Source organism: Meleagris gallopavo, chromosome 6 (assembly GCF_905368555.1).
Source record: "Meleagris gallopavo chromosome 6, MGAL_WU_HG_1.1, whole genome shotgun sequence".
Classification (NCBI taxonomy): Eukaryota; Metazoa; Chordata; class Aves; order Galliformes; family Phasianidae; genus Meleagris; species Meleagris gallopavo.
The window spans coordinates 49,278,008-49,304,740 of NC_139409.1; the positions used below are offsets into that span (position 1 = coordinate 49,278,008).

A 26,733-nucleotide genomic window follows, 5' to 3' on the forward strand; every position below is an offset into this window, starting at 1 on the left:
TTTTACAACAATCAAAGCAGGGCACTGATTTATTTGGTATTTTTCTTTTTACAGAACTACCTTTAGTCAAAGGTCACTGTCAGTCATTGCACTGCTTTCAGTGTTATTGTGGAAGGCGTACTTTGTGCTCATTTCAGATAATAAAACACAACCTTTCTCTTGATGAAAAATTTTATAAATATTTGGTCGATGTTAATTTTTTCTTTCCAAAAAAAAAAAAAAAAAAAAAAGAAAAGAAAAGAAAAAAAGAACGGATGCTCTGGTAAAATGTTCTCTCCATCTCCCAGGCTTGTTTATATATAAACTGTTTTACTTGAATGGTAAGTGCCTTAACACGTAAGCTTAAGGTCTGCAAAAGTTGGAAGTACTCTATAAATCAATGCTAAAGTAATACTGAAACCTAGATAGTTAACAAGAAAATCAGATAATAATAGGAAACTCAAATAGGTCATGACTTTGTGTTGTTTACTTCATGTGGACCAGTTATTTAGACATCTAATCTTATCTTGATCAAGTCATAATTTCCAAATTGAACTTTGTAAGAAGCTACAAAAGTGAGAAGAGTGAAGAGCGCAGTTTTTCCTCAGCTCCTCTTTGGAGTTGTAGTAATTGATTTACTTCCTCTGCCAAATAAACTATGCTTTTTATGTCCTTTCCGAGTGGTGAAAAAAAATTTTCCTCTTAAATGTCAACAGCAGTAATTACTGTATGTGAAAAGCTGACGCTATCTCCTTATTACCACAACTGCTGCATTATGGGAAGTAAACAAAGGACAAATGACCAGTATTTAAAGCAGACATTTTACACTAGTTCTAATTCTGTAAACTCTTGATTGTGCCAACTAATCGTCCTTGTATCTGCTATTCCACCGAGTATTCTAGTGTCGGAATCGAGTCTCTCTGAACAGCGGATAAAATAACTGTAGTTAAAACTCTTAATTAACCAAGAGCCACTCCTCAATAATCATAACATCGAGCATGTTTTTTTTCCTGTGATGACAAGTGGTTCCTCTCCTGCAGAGAGGAGGTATGGTTATATTTTGCATGTACGTAAAAGAATGTTTTTAAAGCCCATATTGGAAACAATTTTCCAACTGATTATCCAGTTGACAAATCGGTACCTTATGTAACTGAGTGTTTAATTATTACTTTTTAAAAAGTAAAATTTCTACTTACACTATTTCAAATGTAGTCTTGTCAGTGACTTTTTGGACTTTCAGAATAGAAGCCAAAGTTGTCGATGTTTTGTTTTAATTTAAAAACCTTGGTTCTTGTTGATGGCCAAGTACCACGTTGCAGAGCATGGAGAAAGTCACTGTGCTGACTATGTGGATTGAGGATCTGGCAGATGGGAGATGGAGATGTCCCTGTAAGTCCGGCAGCTGCCTTCACTGGGCACAGAAGGGAATCCTGCCCTCTGAAAACAAAATCAACCCAGACAGTCAGGAACAAACGCTTGTGGCCGCGTGCTTTAGGAAAACCACAACTTGACAGTGCGTGAGGTAGGTTGGTTTCCTTGAATAAGGACACCTCAGTAACGTTTTTCTGCTAGTTGAATTTTAAAGGCTGAAATCATTATTCTCATTTAGGTACGGACAGCGTCAGCTGAGGCTTATTTGTTTACCAATAGATAGAAAAAAATTCCCAAGAATTCAGACAGTTGTTTGTGGGTTGTTTTTTTTTGTTTTTTTTTTTTTTGAGTTAAGCAAGACTTTTAAAGCTCTTAGGCCATTGTTTTCTAAAAACGTGCAGCCTAGTGTTACTCTACTGCACTTCCAATGTAAATTGGAAAAAAAAAAAAAAAGAAGCAGGCAAGTTGAAATGGAAGGTGGATTTCAAGGAGGACTAAGTGGTTTGACTTTCAGTACAAAATTGTAAGGCAGGTATAGTGTCCTGCATCCTTCCTGGAGGTAAAGATTAGGTTATTTTAGTTCATTTAATGCAGAGCTGTAGTGCAGCACCATGGCTGGCTGGCATTGCTCTGCTGCCGCATTGTTCTGCTGAGATGGATTTTGGTCTTCAGATATAAAAGCAAAGCCAACGCGAGTAGCTGTGGCTGTGATGGATACAAAGGAGATGGAGTAGACAGCCGGCTTCCAGATGGATCTAAACCAAAACTTGTACACTGTTGCAGATGCGTATTTCCCCAAATTCAGTTTAAGGATTACCAGCCTGTGACCGAAGACTATTTGCTTGGGCCAGCAGTGCAGGTGTAGTGTGGGGGGACAGTCAGCATGGGATGATGGCTGAGCGAGGAGATTGCTGCCTTCTCTGCAGCCTGGGGATCTGCCTGGCTCCCCCCCTGGTCTGGGCCTGGCCTAGGAGTTTGCCAGGCCCGAGGGCTGTGCCCACCTTTGGTTGTGCTGGCCCTGTGTGTGATTTATCAACGTTTCTTTTCTGTACCATATTAAGAGGTGCTTACATCAGTTGAGAGTTTGACCCTTTTGAACAAACTTCACTTAGCAGAGTCAGTGCTAGTGCAACATTTGGCTTCGCGTGGCCGTTGCGTTTCTGCTGCGGTAGCAGGCATTCTGAAAGCCGTGTGATTTTCTGTGGAGCCATGGCTTTGGTTACTTCCCACCTTCCTTTGGGTTTACGTTTTCTGTGCTGCAATTCCAAAGTGTGCTACAGAGACCTGGACACCACATCAAAAAGTAAGTGTTGTGTGTTTGTGTTTCTAAAACATAGCAAAGTTCTGTAACCATGGACCGTGGAGTAGCAAGTGTTCATTATTTATACTGAGCGGTCGTTAGCCGTACCAAGAGGAGAAACGTGAGCACGACTGGACTGCTGTGGATGTGACTTAAGACGCTTAGAGTATTAGAACACTTACAATCAGCCAAAGGAAAAGGAACTGACTTCTATCATGGATTGCTAGCTGTTACCTGAAACGGAACGGTGTTTGGGAAGGGGTGTAAAAATACATGTCTTTAAATGTTAATATAATTCCCTGGGGAGGTGGGCGGAAATTAAATGGCAAATTTCTGTATTTTCTTATGTTTCCACGAAACAGTCTATGTTGAATTTTCTTCTTGCTGCGGCAGTGTGAAAGCAGAGGTGCCGAATGCTGCAGTGTTGAGCTGTGCAGGGTTTGGAGCCCTGCCCTTCTGGTCCCTGCTGCAGGCAGGTTCTGGTGTGGTGCAGTTGCACTGGGATCTGTTTGGTCACTGACAGTGGGAACACAGGATACCTCTCGTCCGTGTGCAAATTGAATCTCAGACCATGAATTCTGTTTCCCAGAGAGGAAATCTCATGTATTTCTTGCATTCTCTTAGTTAATGAAACACACAAGCATTTTACATGCAGCATTTCTCCAGTCTGTTGTTACAGGATTTGTATAGGAGGAAATTTGGCTGTTTCCCTTCTTGATGGTTGTGGGATGTTCTTCATACATGAGTGTGTTAAGAAGATAAAGAATCACAGAAAAGTGATATGAATTCTGTATTTAAAAAATGAAATGACCTTGGGTTGAAGTCGAACTAACTTTTGCTTATCAGGGTGAAGAATACTTTATTGCAGGAGTTATTTCAAGACAACATAATTTAAAATAATCAAACTGTTATGCTTCAGCTTGCTTACCCTTCGTTATTTTAAGCCATTTGTATATAAATGTATCGTGTGGCTTGTAAATAAAATACATGAAAACTTGAAGTCTCTCATTGTTTTTCCTCTTTGGTCATCAAAGGGAATTTTAAGATAGCTTTGGATTAATTACTTTTTCCAAGATCCATGGGAATACGATTTTTCAGTACATGAAAATGTTGTTCTTCAAACAAATATTTATTTCTCTGCTGCCTTTTGAAGGAGAACTGCAGATGCTCACTGCTGGAGCCGGGCTCCTGGGCAGCGCGTGGTTTGGCAATGGTGTTGCAAGCATGGCTGCATGCTGGGGTGCAATTCAGAGGGTGAGTGGGAGGGTGCTGCAGCTGCAACAATCTCCTACCTGAGCGTTTTTAGGGCATGGTACAGATAAAAGGGCGTTCTCTGCTAGTGCCGGCCAAGCAGAAACACGGTTGCTGTTCTCCCTCTCTCCAGCTCCATACAGAGGCTGGTGTGCATGCTAAAGAGCGGGAATCAGAAACAAAGGGACAGGTATTTTCAGGATCTGGTGATGCACTGTTGCTGCGGGGGCAGCAAGGCAAATAGAGCACGGCCCCAGTGGTTGTGCTATGGGTGCCTTAGGCCTCACTGCCTTGTTTTCCTGCTCTATCAGCTAATATAGTGAAAAAGATGCTTTTTCCCACGCATGCTGTGTTTTCATCCAAAGCCAAGCCACTTGCCGTACCTTCCGCATCGTTAGCTGCAGGCTGAGCAGAAGGCTGCTGCCTTTACACCAGCAACTTGTTGATAAAAGCTCCACAGGGAGGGTGAAGGGGAAGTCACAGATCAGTGCTGGTCATGCTGATGTTAGGCGGACAGAATGTCTAGCAGTGGCTAAAAGGATCTTCTTTTCCGATAGTAAATATATTGGCAGCAGCTCTAAGAAAAGCCTGGGCTGTTCTTCCGGCAGGCAGCTCGTTCCACATTACACAAGTGGTGACCTGCATGCAGCAGATCAGATGGGTGAGTGACATGGGCTGTGCAAAGGGCAACGGGAATCATCCCAGCTGGATCTGTGTGAGTCAACGTTCTAAAATCTGCAGCAAATGAGAGAGGAGGGGCAGAAATGGCTGCAGTACCACAGCCTGCGTCAACACGCAAGGACCACGTCTGCAAAGTCAGTGGCAAAAAACAGAAAAAGTATTCCATCTTGCAGCCCGTGATATTAAATGAGATGAAACAAGATTTGGCTGCTTCTATTTGTAAGGCATCCCGCAGAAGGGATTACATCCACCAGCTCCCCACTGCATGGGGAAATCGGAGCTCCTGGCAGCCACAGCAAACAAGTGGAGAGAGAATTTAGTGCGACATATGAGAGCTGCTTCCATTTCCCAGCTGACTGCAATTACCTCCATGGTGCTAGAGGGCTCTCCTTTGAGCCCCCTGCATGTTGTGTCTGCTTAGTTCAGCCTCTTTTTATTGCCCGTGGAGGGAGCTTGCCATCAGTGCGATTTAACTTGGAAAGAAATTTGAGTCTACTGCAATTTTTCACTTTCTGCAGGTATAACAGCACTTGCTAATAGGCAATACTCTGATCATTTTCACAGCTCGGTTTCAATTCTGCAGAAACAGTTCCTTTGGGGGCACTTGGGATGTGTTGCTGCTGTGGGGAATCCTCATGATGTGAATGGGTCTCTCGGCCTCTTTCAAAGAGGATGTGCAAAAACTTCTTCAACACTAGGAAATACGGTGTGGAAGAGACGTAAAAGGGCTGTTGTTGCTTTTGTTTTTCTCCAGCTTTATTATCCTTTGTGGAGGTTTGGGGTTTCAGCTCCCCCATGAGAATTCCCTTGCTGTCCTCCCCCATGCATGCTGGGTTTCCCAGCTCCCTGCATTTGCAGCCCTGCCAGGGTGGGCACAATGCAATGGATGGAACCTCTCCCTCATCCTATCCCTCACATCTGAATGTAATGGCTTGTGCTAAAGTTTGTAATGGTTGCTGGCTTTCTCCTCTCCAAAGAGCGGTGGCAGGGAGATGCCCCTTACACTGATAAGTTTTGTTTCTGGAGATAGGAATTCATGCACCTGTCCTCTGGGCTTCTTCTCTAAATTAAGAATAATAAGGCCTAAGCAAAAAAAAAAAAAAAAAAAAAAAAAAAACAACCTTTCAATAAATCACCATAAATTGAGCCATCAGAATGGCCTGGCCCCATGGCAAAGTTTCCTGCAGCATTGCATCTGTTCTCCAAAGTCCTTTCTCTTCTGTTCTCCCAGGTAATCCAGTAGCTGTGTTGGTGCTCTAGAAGTAATAACAGGCATTTTTTTTCCCCTTGTTCTTGTTTCAAATTGTTTGATGCAGAAGATTAAGGAGAAGGAAGTGAATGAAGGGATCTTAGAGCTGCATGACAAACTCTTGCCTTGGAGCTGCATCCCTGCTGGGAGCCCCATGGATCCAGGAGGAGGAGGTGCTGTGCAGGGCAACGTCTGCCAAAGCAGAGCAGGGAAAGTGCTTAATTCTGGAACCTCAGAGCATCTTCCAGTGAAATGCAAGGGAAGTGCATTCATCCACATGTGTAAGGCCAAAAGTTGCCCTGAAAAAACCAAGACCATCTTTTCTATTCGTTTTTTTACACTGACCCACTTTAGTCTCTACAAGACGAAGCACATGTCTGGCATTTCGTCCAACAAGAAGCTCCCTCTATACCTTTTTTTCTCCCCTTCTTGCCAGTCTGAGCCCTGACTTGCTGTAGAAATCCTCCTCGTAGGGAGAGGAGGCAGATCTGGTGTTTCTGGGTGAGAAAATCACTAAATGAAAAACTGGTACAAACTGAGGGCGGCGGTTCCCCTACCCAGAAGGGCTCCTGTCAGAAGTGGAGGTCTGCCTCTCAGCAGCACAGCATGACCCTTCCCACATGTCCTTGGGGTGGTGGCAGCTACAGGAGTTTCTTGTTTGGGAATCTGGGCTGTGGGACTTGTCTGAGGTCACGCAGAGTGTCCACAGCCAATAAAGAGTGGAATTGGGTTGTCCCGTGGTTCTACCTGGGTTACAACACTTTGCACAAGGATGAGCAAAGGGATGTTCCAGTTTGTGTAGCACCAATGTCTTCCTCTGCACTTAAGCTCCGAGGTGAGATAACATGGAGGTCCTCTTCCTTGGGGAGCCAGAGGAAGCTCTGAATTTTTGGAGGAGGTTCTTGTCCAGTAACATTACTATTCCCAAGCAATAATAATAAATAATAATGTAAAAAACAAATATTGTTGCGTAACAACTTAAAATCCAGTATTACTGACGTCGCCATATTCATCTTCTATTTTTTCTTCTGGAGAAAAAAATATTTTTGTTGTCTTCCCCAGTGTTTGCTGTTCCTTGGTTGCCCCTGTGCTGATGGAGGTGGGCTGTTTGCAGGGCCAGTGCTGTGGGGAGGAGGGGCTGCTGCCTCTGCTGCCCTGCACCACTGCTCGGCCTGTTCATACCTTGTGACTTCTCCATAAAGCAAGCTGTTACAATGAGCTGCAGTGTGCTGTCGGACTGTGCACACCTCCCTGCCATCCATCGTGCTACTGAAGAACAGCAGCTGTAAAAATGTATTTATTTACTGCTGGCAATTGTTCATCATTGGGCGAGAAAATCAGGCTGAGGAGTACAGCAGACATGGGAAGTGAACAGAACACTATTAATGATGTATAGGAGAAAGGGGTAGCAAATACTAATTAAAAACTTATCCGCAGATGGTCTGGTGGCTCCACACCAGGACGGTATCAATGTAAGCCTGGCAGGCTTTGTTAGGAGCTGTGAATGCTTTTCTCCACACATTGCTTCTTGTTACAGTTTGCAGATCCTGCTCTGTGACTTCCCCACGAGCACATACAGTTACACAGGACAGTGAAAGAAGACGTGCACGGAGCAGTAAGAATTTTTATTTGCACACAGTACTTGCAATTACAACATTGCCTTTTGGGCACAAAGGACAAAAACAATCCCACAGAATTTTGCAGACCTGGTCTGTCATAAACACAACTCTATTTCAGCTTATACCGTAAGAAAAACCAGAGATGGCTTTCTCTTTCGGCTGATCTCATGGCAGACTCTTCATTTTTTTTCCTTCTAAACCAGCTTTAACCATGGGGATGCCAGCTACCCAGTGACCTCTGGGGAAACCTGCACCTTTTATTGCCGCACCTGATATTTGTTGTAGATTACAAACATCGCTCCCTTGCAGCCTCTCAAGTCTTCTGTTTCATACAATTCTTTTAAATATGGATTCTTGTATAGTATGGAATTTATAGGAAAAGAATTCTAAAGAGCCATATCGTGTCACAGGGTGCAGTCAGTAGGCCGCTAAGTAAATCAAGTATTCTTTTCAATTATTTTTTTCTTAAAGCAACATTTATTTAAAAACATTTGCTGTTCTTTCTGAAACAATATGAACGAAAGAGAAGTGTTTAAGAAAATGTCAGCATTTCAAAGAAGACTTAATTTTCACCAGAAGATTTTGGTGAAACTGGCACGACTGCCTAGAATGTGTGTTTCCTTTGGATTTTGTCTTGGAAGAGGAGCAACCAGCACGCAGGAGTTGGTGGTTTAGGTGTGATCATCTATTATTTCTACAGAATTGAAAAGAAAAACGCGGTACGAGAGGGACACACTGACAAGCTAAAACATTTTCAGACATCCTTGCGACAACAGAAGAGGCTGCAGGTGATGGTGAAGGTCAGTTGAGTATGCAGAACTACACTGAGTTGAGATCGTCACTGACACTGACCCAACCTGAGGGAGTCTGTTTCCAGGTGTGTTTTGAGTGAGAACAATATCCAGAACTGCTTCTGCTCTTTGCAAAGGGGATAAATGAGCAACCCTTACCAATGTGACGAGGCAAACCCTGCATGGAGGATGTAGAAGCATGCGCTTGGCTGCTCACCAACCATTTAACGGGAGAATTATGCTCAAGTTCCAGTGGAGCCATTGCTTGCATGACACTGCTGGAGGATTTCAGAGGACAGGAGAGAAACCATCAAAAGCAGCTACTCCTCTGGACACCAGCAGATCACATTTACAAGCAGTTAGACCCAGGAAACAGGATTTTTGTGAAGAGCATGCTTCAAACCACGCTGGAAAAGCTGGCAGTTGCTGCTGCTCTGCAGAGCAGTTCTAAAACCATTTGTAAGTGGGAAAGAAAAAGTTGCAGGTTGACATTAACTGTTCTGAAATCAGTCAGAAAAAAAACAAGAAATCAGGTTTGTAATGGTTGTGTTATGCACTCAGTGTTTTGTGAAAGGCCTACGTCATACAATATATGTTGTTAGAATATTGCATTCAGTGTCTTGGGAGTTCAGGATGCATTAATGTTTTTAAACTTGATTTTTTTTTTTTAATTTTTATTTTTTTTGGTAGCTTTTAGAAAGTAAAATACATTAAACAAAAATGTAATTACTACACTGATAGTTCTATGCTCTAGAAAGAGATCATGACACTAAGTTTCCTGTCAAAACAAACACCTCACCAACCAACAAAGCAAAACACCAACAAACTTGAAGACTTGAAACCTCAACCTATGGACTGTTTTTCTCTTCTGAAATACACAGCACACAGCACAGAAAGCTTACCACACTACACTGTGTTTAGAAATTGTCACATTTTGCTGTCTGAGCCCTAAAATCAGAAAAGCAGAAGAACGTTTGTCTCCAGGACATGAGGAAGCAGGTGCTTGGCTGGATTATGCAGCTATGAGCTGCACCAAAGGTACTGGTCATAAAAATAATTATAAAAGACTCATTAAATTAATGGCTACTAGAGCTAAAAACTGTTTTACCCATGATAATTGCTTGAGAATCTCCCTCTGGAAAGAGCTACACTTCTGATCATGGCATAAATCTTTTCCATTTGCAGTGAAATTCAACAACACAAGTATCACTCTATAGCTCTTTGGAGATGTGACCTCCATTTCTACAGCACTGTGCACTAAAATGTAGACTGTTGTAGTGGTGTGAAATTGTTCCTGCTGTCATTGCAGATTTTCCATTAGATAGAAGACAAAATCCAACCCTCCGTTAAACTCCGTTAAACTCCATTAAACCCATTTAATTATTCAGTGACAGAATATCCCTTTTGAACAGATTTTTTAAAAAGCAACTGAATTCTGTTTAAAAACAGAAGCGTGTACTTTGGCATAGAAATTCAGCTCTCCATGATCCGGTGATCTATACAAATATATGGATTATCTGTGTAATCACTGGAGATTCTCAACCATTCCAAGCCTTACAGTCCAACAGCCTAAGAAGGAGATTTCTTTCCTTTTGTTAAAAATAATGGTTTTGCGTCTACTTGCATTCTTCGCAGCAAATCTGAAAGGTACTTAGGAAAATGAAAGTAGCTTTGCAGACTTAAATCAGAATCTGGAACATTTTAATGACCAGTCATAGCACAGATGCTGAGAGCATCATTTCCAGTTGGTATGAGTTGGAAAGCACAGCTCCCTCTCTGCTGGTACATCTCCTCCTGGATCGTGTGCATTTGAAGCCTGCTCTGGAAGTTTTTCTTGGTTAACATGTTTAGGAATGGAAGGAGGGATGAATAAAACACTTGATCCTCTTCTGTCATTAAGCAGTGCTTATGCTTAGCAAGAGGAGATGTCTTTGATATAATTTGATTCCAATACTTATGTGTTGGTTAACTTCACACTGAAAGTAACATTGCTAAGACAAATTTCTGTATGGAGGGCTAGAAGGGTTCAAAGCTATTTCTAGAACTGTGCCCCACTCCTCTCCCTGCACTCGTCATTCACAATGGCCTGTCTAGAACGACACAGTGGCAAAATAACTGAGTACTGACTTCTAAATCAGATAAAAAGGGATTGTTTGCACTTCTCACAAAAGAACAAGTGATGGAGAGGTGCAGACTTCCACCAAAATACACTTTGTCTTGAAATCCTTTTCTTTTTTTCATGTAGTGTCTCTAGTTTAATGCTCTTGTTACCTCAGATTTATTACGTTGCACAACTTCCCTTCAATACTGAGCAAAGATTGGACACCTTTGTTCACTTTTAACAAGACAAGCATATTGAGTTTGGTACTTTATTCTAAAAGTGAGAGCTGTATCATTAGGTTCACAGAAGGATTATACAGTCATGACATAGAGTTACTTAAGTCAGTTTCTCTAATCCAATTTGTGGATTCTTGGGAGCAGAAGGTGGCCTGGCCTGCAGGCTCTCCACCACCACCTCTGTGGCTGCAGGGAGGTTTTTCATTGCCATGGGTTTAAAAGCAGGAAGGACAGAGTGGCAGGAGTTGCAGCCTGAGATCTCTTTTTATCCTGGCTTGAGAGGAATATGTTATAACAAAACTGCAAATTGTTTTAGCTCTTTATGCCTGGTGGACAAGGAATGCCAATGCTGCTTTTCAAGGCCTTGATGTATGGAAGACACCGAGGATGGGATGTAAAATTATGTGGGTTTTTATGTGGAGATTTTGGGATATTCACAAAGATGCTATTCTACTAGATGCTATTCTAACCACTGCATGAAGAAATGAGGGAACAACGAGGAACACTAAGCACCTACCTTCGTATTTTAACGCAATTAAATGTAAGGTCACACATAAACAATGACATTGGTCACGCTTACAAAACAAGAGGCAAGAAGCTGGCATGAAGTGATGGTGAAAAGGAGCAACTGTTGCCTTCCAGAGTGAGGCTGAAGATAAGGTTAACATGATACACAGGCTGAGGACAGTTAATCAGTAGAACTGCAGTATCTGATTGTGACAGGATCACTACTTTAATACATAACATAAAGCTTCCGAAAACAGGAACAATTCCTAGAAGCATGCCCTAATGTGACTTTAGTGGCTGTATTTAATGGCTGCAGACAATACTCAAATGTTATTTGATCACCTATCTTGAATATAAATTTGATGCATGACTCTTTAGCGCTATATAAAAATGTAAATTATAATCACTGATGGAAGCTAGTGTTAGACAAAGCCAGCCCAGACAGAAAGCAGATTTTTAAGCAACAGGTTAGTCTTGGGATCAACTTCAACTGACAGGTGTCAACATGAGTGCCTTCTGAATTCTTTAAATGTCAGAGATCTTTCTAATGATAGTGTGTTATGGCCTGGTTTAAGTGAAGTTGGTGGTTTGGTGCAGAAGTTGTTGGGTGTTTACACCCTCCGTTATGCAGGATGTCAGGTTAAATACTTCATTCTGGCACCGACTGATGGATGGAGGTGTGATTTGGGATTTGATGAAATCTATGTATAGCTGACTAGGCAGCAAGAACAGTATTCAGTTCTATTTGATGTAATCCAGGTTTTAATGAAAAGATCTGTTATCTGTATCTCTTAACAAGTTAGCATCACTGAAGCTATTAATTTCACCTATCTTTGTTACTCAGTAGGCATCAATTTTGCTCAGTACTAAAAAGCTTTTTGTCTTTACCTCTTTGAAAGATGCTTAGAATTTTGTCTTAGTTAAAAAGAAAAAATAGGGAGAGGGAGGAGAGAAAAACAAACAACAACCAAAGAGGGTCCACTTGACCTCAGGACAAAGGTAGTGAAGCAAGAGCCTGAAAAGAATGTGCAGGAAGTAAAAAGGAAGAGGATGCAGGAAGATTACAGATGGAAGTGCCTTTGCTGATCATTTTCCAACTGAAGTTGCAATTTAATATTATTACTAGTGAGGTGACTGACAGCTTCCATTGTGAAATTTGCTTTTGGAAAAGCTCACTTGAGTTAGCTTTCCTGTTTCAGACATCAGTAAGTTCAGTCTAAAAAATACTTTATTCAAGCTGTGATTTGAAAGCAGTTGGAGGAGCTGCTTTGTTGGCAGAACTACGGAACAGTGGTAATCAGTCCGGCACAAACAAGTCTGTGTGGTACAGATAGCTGTGAGAAGGGTAACTTAGGAATTGCTTAAGTCATAAAAGAGCTTAAGTGTCCTAAGTTCAGAGCAAAAGAGAGAAGTACGTGCTTCAAATGAAGCTGACGTTGAGGAAAGAAAATAGAAATGGCTGGTGGAAAGAGAATGTGGAGAAAGGGCAAAGCATGTCGTGAAGTCTGTGAAGAAACAGAAAAATGAATGCAGGTCTTAGTATCTTTCTTGAGCTTTCTACTCCTTGATGTCACTTAAAAGGAGAGGTGCAACACACTGTGGACCTTCTGCTTTCTGCTGAAACAACGGAGTGAGGCTGATGCTGAACCTCGAGGGGAACAAAGAATGTGCTTCTAAGGAGCCAGTCTTACACTAGAGGACCTCCTTGCCAAGAGGTGCTGGAGAGGGAAATCTGCTATGCTGAAGATCTTCCCCAGGCCTGTAAGTAAAACCCCAGAAATTGAACTATTTGTTTTTGGATTCTTACATAGCAACAGCCTCACTGCTAGTAAAGGTATACACTTTCATTAGATGTGTTTCTGCTGTTTTTCTCTGATACATCAGTACAGTTAGAATGAAACCAGAGACCAGCTTTTTCTGTCCGCACACTGGAAAGTTTATAAGACAGAGGAAAGTTGCTTTGTAGCTCATCTTCTAGCAATTTAAAAGCTTCTGAAATAGAATTTTAGTACTAAAGTAACTGTAACTGGACTAAAGCTGAATGTTCTTCTTTTAATTTACAGTAAATGATATATACTGAAAAGTCCCTGTGCACACAGACTTTTTATTTTTGCTTAAAACTCACTTCTCTCTGAAACACACATCTGCTTTCTTGTCATTCATGGACTGAAAAATATCGTGCTCTGGGGCTGCTGAAGAGAGACAGTACCTCATTTTACACTTTCATGAGGTAGTTCTCTTCCCTTCTTCCCTCCAGCTTTGTCTCCCATCAAGGATTTACTATTTCAGTATACACACATATGCTGAGTTTTGGGTGTATTTGGCCATGTATGTGTGTGTGTGTCCAGCATAAAAAAAAAACGATTTCACCAAATGCTCCAGCAGATGTCTATTAAGAGTAGAACCCTGAAGGACATATCAAGCTTGTTCTAACAGAAGAGGCAGCAAAGGCAGGCTTATTTCCATGGAAAATCTACATGGAAAAGCCTTAAGATACAGTTAATGCAATAACCATTTTGTGGGGAAAAAAAAGGCAGGGGGGTAAGAGATAATACAAGACTTACAAAAGAGAAAGTGGTGGTAACTCAATCTGATTAAGGTATTTTCTCTGAGTGAAGTTAAGGGGTGTTTAATGTTTAGTGTGTGTTAAAAAAATCTGTCAGATGAATGATAGAGATCCGATTAATGGAAGGAGAGTTCTGTCACCTGCTTACTGGGACAATTTTGTAGGTGAGTGAAATTAAACCAGGGAACGTTTCAACTGTGAACTTAGAAAGAATGTAAAATACTATTTCTTCCTCACCTCATAGCAGTGAGGGTGACAGGCTACAGTAGAATCAATGTATAGACCATCCAGTGATTATTCTGAAATTAAAGGTTGTCAGAAAATATAACCAGACGTAACAGAAATCCTGAAAGCAGAGATTCAAGGGTTCTTTGTGCATGCTTTCTGTATACTTGGAACTTTATTTAAGAAGTTTATTCTAAGTGCAAGAATACTGTTGATAGCGTAAGCTGTCTTCAGTTTCAACAGAGATGCGATCTGGCAGTTCACTCATCTGAAAACAGCCACAATTTCTCAACTTTGTCCACATACCGCTTTCTTAGCATCTGGAAATAACAACCAAATCATTTTGTTTGGTGTAATTTAATTGCCATAGCAACCAGAAGACTACTACTACAAATTTACAGACAAAGAAAAAAGCTTTAGGAATGTGGAATGGCAAGTAATCAATAGGTGTGACTCTTGGTGCCTTCCTGCAGTTAGCAACACAAGGTGTATGCCTGGCTTATATACAAGTGTTTACTCTCTGTCTGACCTTTTTTTTCTTTTTTTGGAGATCCTCGAGATCTTAATTTGCAAAGTTTAACTAAGCTTAAGAAAATAGACACACGATTATGCAGAGATGCTAGACATCACAACAGAGAAGTGAAGATGCTTCTTTTCTGCCAACTCCACTGTAGGAATAACATGTTAATTCCTAACATCTGCTAAGGGAATACAACTCAGAAGTGTTATTTCACATTAACCTAATAATTTTAATTAAGCCACAGGAGGCAATGGTTTGATTTTAAAAGTGTTGTGCAACTACTTATTACTACAATTACTGCTGATACTACTCCCCAGTTGGCAATCAGTGTTTTTTGAAGTTCATATTTGCTCTGTTATTTGTGGTTTATGCTCTGTAATCATCCACAGAAGTTGTCAATTAGCTGTGTTCCTCTTCCCTTGTTGCAGCATTAGCTCAATGTGACTCTTGAAAAGGGAATGATTTCCATCAGTGTAAAAAAGGGGCTGTTCTTCCACTTATAAGTATTTACACTAATGTACCAACAGCATGCTCAGCAGTCTGAACTCATGCAATTCCCTCATGCAGGCTAGAAGTATTGAAACCCGAAGCAAACATTTGTTGACTCTACAGTAACAGCTTTTAGCTATCTTGACTACACAGCAATTAGATTGTGGCAAAACACATGGATAGCAGGCTTAAATGTATTTTAATACAGCATTAAGCAGCATGATCACTGCTGCCCATAAAAGTAGGATAATACAAATTTTTGATAAATGCACTCCATTCTAAAATAATTGTTAAAAATCTCAGCCTGACCTGATAACAAATTCTTTGCCTCCTAATTTTCTGTCGCTATTTAAATCCTTTTAGTCTTCACCCCAGTAACACTGGGATTCAATGTAAGCTTAGAAAATGAAAAGTCCCTTGAGAAATGTACACAGGGGGATGGAAGCAAGACTCACTTGTTTTGCCTATGTTAAAATTCCTTTCTATCTGCAGTCTGGAAACGTGGTAGTAGAGGTTACACTGAATTGAAGTGGTATCTCCACTCATGCAATCCATCTTGCCCTGTGCAGATCACAGTAGTCTCAAATGCCTCCAGCCCAGCATCTTGACTGCAAAAGCTGCGTGAAGTGGATTTTTTTTTTTTTTTTTTTAATCCTCTTCTGGAAAATGGAAGCTCTTCCAAGTAAGAAATGAAAGAGATTCAGATCTTTGATCTGCAGTATGCAACTGGCACCATTACTCGAGTTCAGACTGACATCTGAATAAAACAAACCTCTTTCTTCTGTAAGAAAAAAAATGAATATAAACTCAATAAATCCTCCACACTTCTGTTGCTGTTATCTAAAAAACTGAGTACTGAGAATTAAGCAACTTTGGAAATTAATTTTAGCATTCGAAAATTACTTCCCTGCTAGTGTTTGAATGTATAACTTTTTTTTATTAGCAAAAATACTGGCAACGTGAACTCCTAATGCATGAATACTTTCTACTCTAATTGGAAGGAATATACACTAATCTACTGTCAAAAGCCTCCCACATCCAGTGAACAGTAGAGGCTACAGATCTGTGAAATTCATTCTGTATTTTATATGAACCAGAATTTTCCTTTTTATCACTAACTAGGTCAAATGGTGATTGGGTGACTATGTCCAAAGCTCAGGTCCTGGCCAGCCTGAAGCTATTAGTAACAAGTCAGTGCTACTCCAGAAGAAAAATACAAACAAGCCAGGTCTCATGATCTGTGAAATTGTGCAATTCTTTCAATTTCATCCCTTCTTCTGTCTTTCTAAAGAGTGGGGTGATGTTTTTTTTTTTTTTTAAGTATTATCAACATTGGCTTAATTTTTGTCCTCCTGAAAGAAGGAATGGAAAAACTCTTACTTTAATAGCAGTAGTGTTAGCAGTATTGAAAATGTCAATAATAAACTGTACAGGAGCAATGCTTTTTAGGAGTTACTCTGCTATATATATATATATTTGCATAGGTGGCTGAGAAAAGTCATAGTCACAGGTGACGGAAGGCAGTAGGATTCATCTGTGATTTTACTGCAGAAGAACAGGCTAGAGTTCCAGGGGTTAAACTACAAATTACAATTTATAGTGCTGCTAGAATTTAAAATCCACCATGAGCAGTAAGCAAACCTCTGAAATGGTTTTGAATGCTGCCAACACAGAGAGAGTTGGTGAAACAGAAGGTATGACTGTTTGGCTGAAAACACCACTTGGATGAGAGCAAATGGAAGTAGCAAGAAAATAGAGGTAGATAAACAGTAAAGTGACCTTGTTCTGGCACTAAGCATCTACACTCCACTGAACAATTCAGAACTCCAGGTTGAAGAAATGCTAAACTCCAAATCTGTAAAGCACGTATTTTAAAGAAAATGGCAGAAAACAAAACTGATCCAACTCTCTATGCTTTGCGAGACATTCAGTTGAAAACAAAAGCTAGCTTAGGCACCAGATTTGATTGTGAACTGATCGAATACTACAACTACACTGAGCTTGCAGCCCAGAAGGCCAACTGTGATCTGGGCTGCATGAAAAAAGGGGTGGCCAGCAGGGAGAGGGAGGTGATTGTCCCCCTCTGCTCGGCTCTTGTGAGGCCCCATCTGCAGCACTGCATCCAGGCCTGGGGCCCCCAGCACAGGAAGGACGTGGAGCTCTTGGAGCGGGTCCAGAGGAGGGCACTGAGATGGTCAGAGGGCTGGAGCAGCTCTGCTGTGAGGAAAGGTTGAGGGAACTGGGCTTGTTTAGCTGGGAGAAGAGAAGGCTGCAGGGAGACCTCATTGTGGCCTTCCAGTGCTTGAAGGGAACGGATAAACAGGAGGGAGAATGGCTGTTTGTGAGGGTGGGTAGTGATAGGAGAAGTGGGAATGGTCTTAAACTGAGACAGGGGAGGTTTAGGTCGGATCTGAGGAGGAAGTTTTTCCCCCAGAGGGTGGTGAGGCACTGGAACAGGTTGCCCAAGGAGGCTGTGGATGCCCCATCCCTGGAGGCATTCAAGGCCAGGCTGGATGTGGCTCTGGGCAGCCTGGACTGCTGGTTGGTGACCCTGCACATAGCAGGGGGTTGGAACTGGATGAGCATTGTGCTCCTTTTCAACCCAGGCCATCCTACGATTCTACAAACTACACTATTCTTAACATACTTTAATTTCCTTCCTTTTAATATGAGAAGTAGTTGAGCCATCTGCAATTAAATTACCTACTTCAGATGGCACACAAGCTCCTGAGGGACTGGGACATGGAAATCATTACATGATTCTTCAGCAACCAGTGGATGCAAGCCTTCATTTAGCTTCCTAATATAAGCAAGTTTGAAAGAAGGAAAACTTGGGGAAAGGAGAACAAACTGTCTACTGTTAAGAACTTAGGAAAATGTAGTTTAAAAAGAAGTTGAATTCCCTGCATGACAATATAAAAAGCACATGTATGACAGGGAATTCAGAGCAATTGCAAGACACAGTAGCTCACTGCAAAGTTCATAAAGAGCAATTGAAGACCAATAGATGATAATTTTCAAACTTCAATGTCTGTTATATGTTTAACAATCTTGAGTGCATGAGTAAAGCCTATGATATCAATGAGACTACTCATAAATGCAACTCAAAAGCCAAGCAGTGTATAAAAACTTTTCTTTAGCAGGGAGCTGGGAATATACTTGTAGACTCTACATAAAATGTATGCTTATTCTGCCAGATGTCTAATGAACACACAAACTGAAGAGCATATAAAGATACCCTCAGCAGGAGAACAGCCTGACTGCAGAAGCAGTCACCCATTCTGCTGATCAGAAGCGTTTCCTCCGCAATGTTTCCAGTTTTTACACTAAAAAAAATAAAATGGTAAGCCTCAGTATCTTAATGCTAGTTTTAAAAAAAGAAGTTTGATACCAACTTTAAAATCCCATTTTAATTGAAATGTAACATTCTAAGTAGCTTGTTTTACAATTTCAATGTAAAACAGTGCATCTGCAGTAACAGAGAAAAGTTACTATTCAGTATCATAAAGCTGCAGTGAAAACCCAAACCTGAACCACCTTCAAGTATTGTTGTACATAATTTGGGATCGCTCCACAACTGCTGTGTTACCATGTCACATAGAATTGTACTCAAATTAATTCAGTAATCTGTCATATGCAGCTCATCACTTAACACAGTAGCTAGCAAATAGAATTAGATTTTTTTTTTTGCTAGGAAGGAGTATTGAGTTATGCCATTCCTATGGCTGAATGGAATGACTGAAAGGAAAATAAGTCTCAATGGACAAAGAATGCAAACAAAACTGAATGGACAGAATGTGTATTAACCCAAACTTCTGAAGAGTTAAATGACTTACCTTAAAGTCTGCTGAGGAAAACGTAACGCTCAAATTCTTAAGTGCTCATTACAGAAGAATACCTTCATTAGTGAGACACAGAAACTATACTGTTTCATGGGCTCATGAAGTAAGGATGCATTTCAGAAGAATTTTTTTTTTTCCTCCTCATCAAATACTACTTCCAGAACCATACTGTTGCTACGAAGAGGCTTCATAAACAAATGAGGAAGTGGTATATCCTATCTTTATTAAAAACATGTGGGAGAAAGAATGTTTGCCATATGGGAAAAGAAACAAAAATCAGCGAGGAAGTGCTCAAGCTTCTTGGATATCATAGGAAAAAAAAAAAAAAAAAGGCAAAGTTTAAACTGGCTTTAATATTTAATTTTTATATTTATGGTTCTAAGCACGTGTTCACGCATTTTACAGCTATCCAACAACATTTTGAAATTTCACTGTAACTTCAGAACATCTCCTAGAAACCAGAAAGTTGAATCAGTTAAAGATTTTGGTATGATGTGATGAGTTTAGTATTCTTATTGCACCTAAATTCCTTGCAGATTGTTGACCAAATTATAGGAGTCTTTAGCAGTGTGATGTACTTTTAATTGTTGGGTCATATCCTGAAGTGCATAGGTGCAGCAGCTTAAAAGATGGTATTGTGGAAAGCCTGTACTGATTAAACAGTGCTTCAAGATTATTTCCTGAATTCACTTTCTGGAACAATCTACCTTCACTGATGTCTGACACCCTGTTCCAGCAGCAAAGAGGTGGCTGGCTTTGATCCCTTGGTCAACCTGGAAAGCCACAGTAGAAAAATGCATCTTTGCAGTGTGCAAGGGCAGCTGATATTGGTTACTGTAAAAAGAGTTCCATCTCTAACGGTCTCTCTTCTGTCATGAATCCTTTTCCTTCCTCCTTTCCAAACCCAGTTTCTTCTCTCATGTCTCACTGGGAACACGTCATAGCTTTAGTCTCTTAAAAACATCAGGTACTATCAGATCTACTTCCACAAGATCATCAAACACATTACAAAAAGTGCACTGAATTACAAAGGAGAAATGTAACAAAAAAGATGACTTGGTTAATCACTCTAACTTTGTGAGCTTTACAGAACCTGTGAAGGTAAAAAAGAAAGAAAACTTTATACTCCACCTTTCAAAATGACATAATTGACTTTTAAATTCCGAAGAGTAATCAACTAATTTCAGTTCTGCTGGTATGTGTTACAGATATCAATACTGACAACTACCATAGAAATGACAGTTTTGATTCTGGGACGATGATTTAAGAATTCATGATATCAAGCAGGCATTATGTTCTCAGTTCTCTGAGCAGCCTTTTGAATACAGTACTGAAACAAACAAAAAAGCTAATTGAAGAAAAACAAGTGAAAAACTTTAGGTTACATCATAAAAGTTTAAGACTCAGCATGTCTCAGCAAGTTACCTACCCACACAAACTCCCTCTTCCAGTTTTAAGTTGTTCCTGAAGGTGGTATTAAGCCAAGATACTTTATAATGAAACAGACCAAGTAGTACTACAGGACTACTGTATCTCAGCAAAACACAAGATACTCAGAACAATATAATGCAATTCCTGAGCTATTCCACATAATCATGCTTCAGGATTACAAAAATATTTTCTAGTTTCCTGTGAAATATATAAGCTTAGAAGATATGCAAAAATATGTTTTGGAAACTGAAGTAGTGTTTCTTATTTAACTAAGTTTTCATCTTCCATGTATCACCTAAAAGCAAAGATCAAATAACAGTAGGGTCAAACAACACTTTAGATATCCACTGCACGCTTAACATGGCATGTAAAGAGCACGCCTACAGCTGGAACTACTTCTTACTTGCTCTAAATTACAATATTTACTAGTGAATTTAAGAATGGATCTCCCATATATAGACAAGGCCAAAAAAAAAAAAAAAAAAGAAACCTTGTTGTTTTCCTCTTCAAGATAAAAATATAGCATGCACACACTGAAAACAAGAATTCTCTAGACAAAGATGCCAGCTGTAGGTAAAAATTAAAAAACCCAGATCAAAAAGATGCTGTTAATGTACTAATGTCAACTGTACAACAAAGTTCCATTCATTCTATGCTAATCTAAAGGTAAATCCAGGCAGTACATTTGCATTTAATTAATTCTCATATTTTGTGTTGATTAGTCTAAAATTGCCACAGAATTGCTTATAATCCAGAAACATGTAATCTTCTTTCAAATGCTTTTTTTTTTTTTTTGCTCCGAAACACAGAAGTAAGTATTACAGAATAATGTTTAGCATTCAAGATCTGGTTCAACAAATTAAACATTTGTAAGACAACACGTCTATTTCCTGAGATGGCTGAAGTCACGTTTCAGTTTCACACTGCACTACAGTTAACAAAAAAAACTATGCACAAGATCAGATGTTAACTACAGCATACAAGCACATTTACAAAGTCACCTAATATAAGTGGTGCTACTTCTGTTAATCAGTACCCCTTAACAGAAGTCCTAAAATAATCTTTATACATTACAAAACAAGGATTTACAAAATTTTAATTTTATTTCCAAGTTACTTCATTCTAAAAATGTTGAAACATAAAAAAATACCATTATTTAAAGGAGTTTACAATAAAAGGCTAACAATCTGGCATGGAAGAGATAAACACACGGAAATCTGTTTTAACAGTCACAAATCATCGCTGGTGATTAAAGAACACTTTGTTCTTCAAAGCTGGTAGGCACTTCCACGTAGCCAGAAAGGTAAGTTATCCTACCACTTCTTTCCCCTCCCCATACATAAAAATTTCCAATGGAATTAAAAAAAAAAAATTGGATAAAAGGGTCAATGTGATAAAATAAAAGCATTAACCAATATCTTTACTACTGTTCATCTTGTGTAAATAAAAAGATTTTGTCCCAGAGTTTTCCTGGCAGGATGGAGTTATTTGGCCTTTAAAAGTGTTAACTGAAATACCTCCCTTTTTTACCAGTATATGTTGTTTGCTCACTGCTGTACTGTTGGTTTATGTCTGTAACAGAAACTGGCTCTAGGCCAGCCCATGGGTCCTCAAGCATTGAAGGTCTGTAATAGTTTTCCACATCATTAGACTCTCTTTTCTCTCTGCCATGCGCTGTACCAAATGGAGTAGATGTCCTGGGTGATCCCTTTGGAAGAAAACCATCAAGTAAAGAAACATTTAATAGGCTAATTCAAACTAAGTTTCCTTTTAATGCAGTACAGCTTTGAAGCTTATAATGAATAATCTTCAAACAATAATGATTACTTTTCACCTGCTGCTCCTAATCAAAAGAAATTGGCTTTATTATATTTTAATTCTCAGTTGTGATTTACCAGGATAAAATCCAGTCTTCTTCAAAATATGTTTTCACCATACCAATACGTAACTACAGAAAAGCTGTTTTTTATAAGCTACTTAGGTTGACAACATGTCTAACTCAAAAGCTGCACAGCAAAACAGAGCGTAGGAACAGGCTGAGGAAGTGTTGATAATGTTCACAAGTCGAATATTCAGTACTTGAAGATTGAGCATAGCAGTGTATAAACCAAATTGCTACAAATGACCCGAGGAACTCTGAAAAACACTTTGTTTTAATCAAATTAGTGCTTGTGAAATTTGAGAAAACACAACTTTCTTTTAATATACAAATTTTGATGGAAATCAGTGATTAAACAGGCATTACGTGAAAGGCAATTATTGTGTCTGGAAGCTTTTGGTATTTTATTTCTTCCAAAGATCAAGGACCACCGTGACTGCTTTTACAAATCTGCTAGGGTCTGCAACTTAAAGAGGACTAAGATGAAGCAAACTGCTGTGACCTTTTTCTCCCACCATCATCTATTGTTCTTTTCCTCAGATTCATTTCCCTAAAAAGTGAGGTTTTGTCTAAAGCTGCATTCATTTAAGCTGGTTTGTTTTAACCAAAGTTAAACAAATAATATTACAGATACGTCGCTGTTAGTCTAAAAATGTGCCTGTTGCATTCTGAATGCCTAAGATCAGGATTCCTTGAGGTTAATGCCAGCTTCTGACTTGGTAAAGGACTGTAAAAACACGGATTAGTGGTGGGTGTTTTTTTTTTGGTTTTTTTTTTTTGACTAGCAGTGATGGTAATTGAATTTGACTAATAACCCCTACAGAATATATCAAAACGGATCATATGAAGCAATTTCTGGGTAAAACTGAGCAATAGTGCCATAAAGTGAAGCGCTCTATGCTTAGCCTCAAGACACTGAAACAGCTTAGTCTGGAACCTATTTCTGAAAAAGTACTCTGTCAGGAGCCTGCTTGTGTGGCCCCAATAATTGTTTCTCTAGAACTCCTAAAGATTGATTATGGTGGATACACAACTAAGAACATCCATGTGCAATTTGCAGGACATTTGTTTCCAGTGTTTCTCTACAGCCAATTACATTATGCAGGTAAGACGATGTCAATAAAATACTAAAAGAAAGAGAATTATTTTATGAAGTATATAATACCAAAAGCATGAGGATAAGGTCAGTACACATCTAAAACACTTCCTGAAGGACAAGGAGTCAAGTCAATACATGCTAGCAAAACTAGCATTAATGCTGGACTGTATTATCTGTAATACATACGGTGACAGAACAAACTAATTCTTTAAGACTCTTTTGGACAGATCTGTAATTCTAGATTTCATTACAATATAATGCAGGCCATATGCAACGCTGCAATTTTTTACACGTTTGACATCTAGCATCAGATTGTTATGTATTATTGTGTCATACAAAATCAAAAACTTTCAGTAAGCATTAAATTTAAATATATAAACACACATTTTTTAGATTCAGAATACTATTTGTATTTCCTGGTTTTTTTCCTTAGGGAAAAAAATCAAGAGGTGATTCCTTGCATTTATAGGCCTGTGGAAAAGAAAAAGTACAGCCCTACCTGTACAAGTAAAACTGATGCCAATGATATCTTAAAAATAATTTTATTTTACTGTCATTAGTGCCAATAACCTTTCCTCACCGAACTCTTCTTAAGGAAATGGCCAACCTATCCGCAGTACCTTTTTCCAGTTAACAAATTTATCTCCACATAGGGAAAAAAAAAATCTTTTGGTGCTACTCACTGCTGAAGGCAGCAATACTATCTTGACAAGAGTGACAATCACTTCTTTAATCAGCTTCCTTCACCTGATGTGATTTTACCTTCTGCCAGATGCACAAAGCACAGATATCACATTTGTACCATTTGACAAAATTATTATTATTTTTTAAACTTTTTGTAAAAGTTTTCACTAGTAGTAGCTGCTGCTTCACTATCTCCTGTTCAGTATAGAAGATGAAATGCTACCTCTAGGTGAACGCTAAGAGGTGGTATTTGTGAGATTCAACACACTTGTTTTCATAAAATTTAGAAGCAGGTGCATCCCTGTGGAAAAACAGAAAGCTCAGTAAAACACTGCCCATGTGAAAGTTCTTCTTTACGTTTTCTGTTCTTTGGGTTCAAAGTGAAAAAGTGAGCATAGAATACTAGCAACAAGGTATCACAGAGAACACTGAAGTAAAAACTTCAGTCTTGGATTTCAGTATGAGATTTGAAGGGGTCACTTAAGATTTTCATCTCAAAGACGACAACAGCATCATGAATTTTAAGAGCACAGTAGTTCTCTTAATAGCATGTGCAGAAGACAAGGGAACAACCCCTCTGAAGAAAGCTGATGTTCAGAACGTGCAATAAAATCCCTCTTCTGAAATCTACTCATGGCCTCGTGCATTCTTGCACATCTCAAAAAAATGAGTACTCAATGGTTTTGAGATTTCCTCCCTCCATGACTGCCTCTACTGCCTCCAGGCAAAATAACCCATGTGCACACACATATAAGTACATGCACACTTTTTACCTTAGTCCGAGGCAAAGCTACAGATAGACAAATGTCTAAGTGTTAAGAAGCATTGCATTCAGGTCAATGCTTTTAAACTATTCACAAGGTCTGCTGAAGAAAAGAGAAGAAGCGAAAACAAGGCAACCTGTGTCTGGATTCAAACCTCTTTACGTCACGCTTCTTTCTTAACACCAAAGATTGAGTCTGCCCACAAATCCTGATAGAAACACTTCTGACTAGCACCCGCAGCAGAAGGATTTCTGCATAGTTTTCACTCGGGTAATCAGGCTCTGGTAATTTAAGGCAGGCTTTTAAAAATCACTGAAGCGAATATCTAGATGGTGATCTTCTGTAGGGAAATCGCACATTAGCAACTAAACTCTCTCTTCCCAATGTCAGAGCCATTTTTATGCCCAAATGAAATCCTATTGAAAGGCAGAAACTCCACATCTTTTCTTCTTTCCTTAATAAAAAGTACAGAGGCTTAGGCAATCTTAGGCCTCCACACTAAGAGCCTTACATGAGAAAGAAAATGTTCCATGTTTATAATAAGTCTCTTTCATTAGTTATGAAATTGTTGTAAGATAGTTATCTGCACAGCAAAAAAAGTAATCAAGACTTTCTGGATGAAAATGTTACTACATAATGCAGTTGCAGTAAGATTTAAGAAGTCTGTATTAAGGTTTGACTTCATCTTACAGTTCAAAGCATCAGTAGGAGCACCTGAAAGTTTTATCATTGTCTGTACTGTATGTGATATTTCTTACACTTCTAAGAGTTCTCTGACACAGGCATATAGAATCACAGAATTGCTCAGGTTGGAAAAGACCTTAATGATCATCAAGTCCAACCACAACCAAATCATACTTCCCTAACAACCCACTGCTAAATCATGTGCCTGAACACCAAATCCAAGTGGTTTTTAAACACATCCAGGGATGGTGACTCAACCACCTCCCTGGGGAGTTTATTCCAGTGCTTAACAACCCTTTCTTTAATATCTGGCTTTACGCAGCAGAGTATGGTATCATCTCAAGATCTGCCATCCCTATCTGTACTAGCAGTCACACACCAAGTAAGCCACCTTGGTTAACAGTTTAACTCACTGAGCCGGTTACTGCTAATATACCTTATAGCAATGGAAGCTTTCAATGCAAGGCAAGGTCTTTAAAAGGCATACTGTGACCCCAACAGATGCTCTCCTTTCTGTTTAGGGGAACCTCAGCTTACTTCTCTTTAGCAGATCATTCCTCACTTCTCTCTAAGCCTGTCCCAGAGAGCTGATGCATGTGCACAGGGCAGCTCCTGCAACATCACTCAACAGTGGCAAAAAAAGCCACAGCGCTTCCCGGCTGTTTTAAGGAGAACAGCTCAAAGGGAAGTAAATAGGAGGGACAGAGACGCTTACTGCGGTTTTGGTTGGTGTACAATTCTCTCTCCACCCTCCTGTGCCGGAATGTTAGGAGGAAGGAACCTCGTGTCCTGGTGCCAGGCCGCAGGCAGCCCAGGGGCCCCTCCCCTTTCCCTCACCGGGGTCTCTCCGTCCTCCCTAATGTTGGAGGGCAGCCGAGCGCGTTGCGAACCCCTTTCCCCGGAGAAGGACGGAGCCGCCGCCCAGCCCCAGCCCCGCACTCCGCCCGCCGCTCGCTCCCTCCCTCGGCGCCCCGCCCCATACCTGGTAGTGCCTCTGGTAGCCCCCGGGCGAGCGCTTGTGCTGCTGCGGGTGCGAGGCAGCTCCAGCCGGGGACCTGCCGCCGCCGCGGGGAGCCGGGTAGCGGGGGCTGGCGCTCTGCGGCCTGCGCGGGGTCTGCCCGCCCGGCGAAGGGCTCCCGAACCGCCCGCCGCCGCCGAAGCCGGGGCCTCGGGGCGACAGCCCGCCGCCGTAAGGCCCGGGCCGGGGGCCGTAGGGCGGCGTGTGATGCGGGCTGCCGTAGCCCCGGGGCGAGGGGGGCACGGGGCAGCCGCCGCCGGAGGGAGGGCTGCGGAACCCGCCGCCCGCATACGGAGGCGTCGGGGGTCGGAAGCTCTGCCGGTACATGGCCCGGCAGCGGCGGACAGAGAGAGAAATAAAACCTGCGTAACGCCGTACGGACACGAGCGCGGCCTCGGCGGCGCCTGCCGGTCCCTCCCGGTTCCCCGCCCCGCAGCTCGGCGCCAG

At 40.6% G+C, this 26,733-nt stretch overlaps 1 protein-coding gene across 1 annotated transcript; it reads right to left on the minus strand.

The window, feature by feature from the left end:
- Positions 1-1,668: 1,668 nt before the first annotated feature.
- MPLKIP (M-phase specific PLK1 interacting protein) lies at positions 1,669-26,733 on the minus strand. The gene is made up of 2 exons (XM_085226687.1): positions 26,251-26,733; positions 1,669-21,866 (listed from the first exon to the last, which is right to left on the minus strand). Exons 1-2 carry the CDS (start codon positions 26,611-26,613, stop codon positions 21,663-21,665), a joined length of 567 nt encoding a protein of 188 aa, XP_085082813.1. The 5' UTR covers positions 26,614-26,733; the 3' UTR covers positions 1,669-21,662.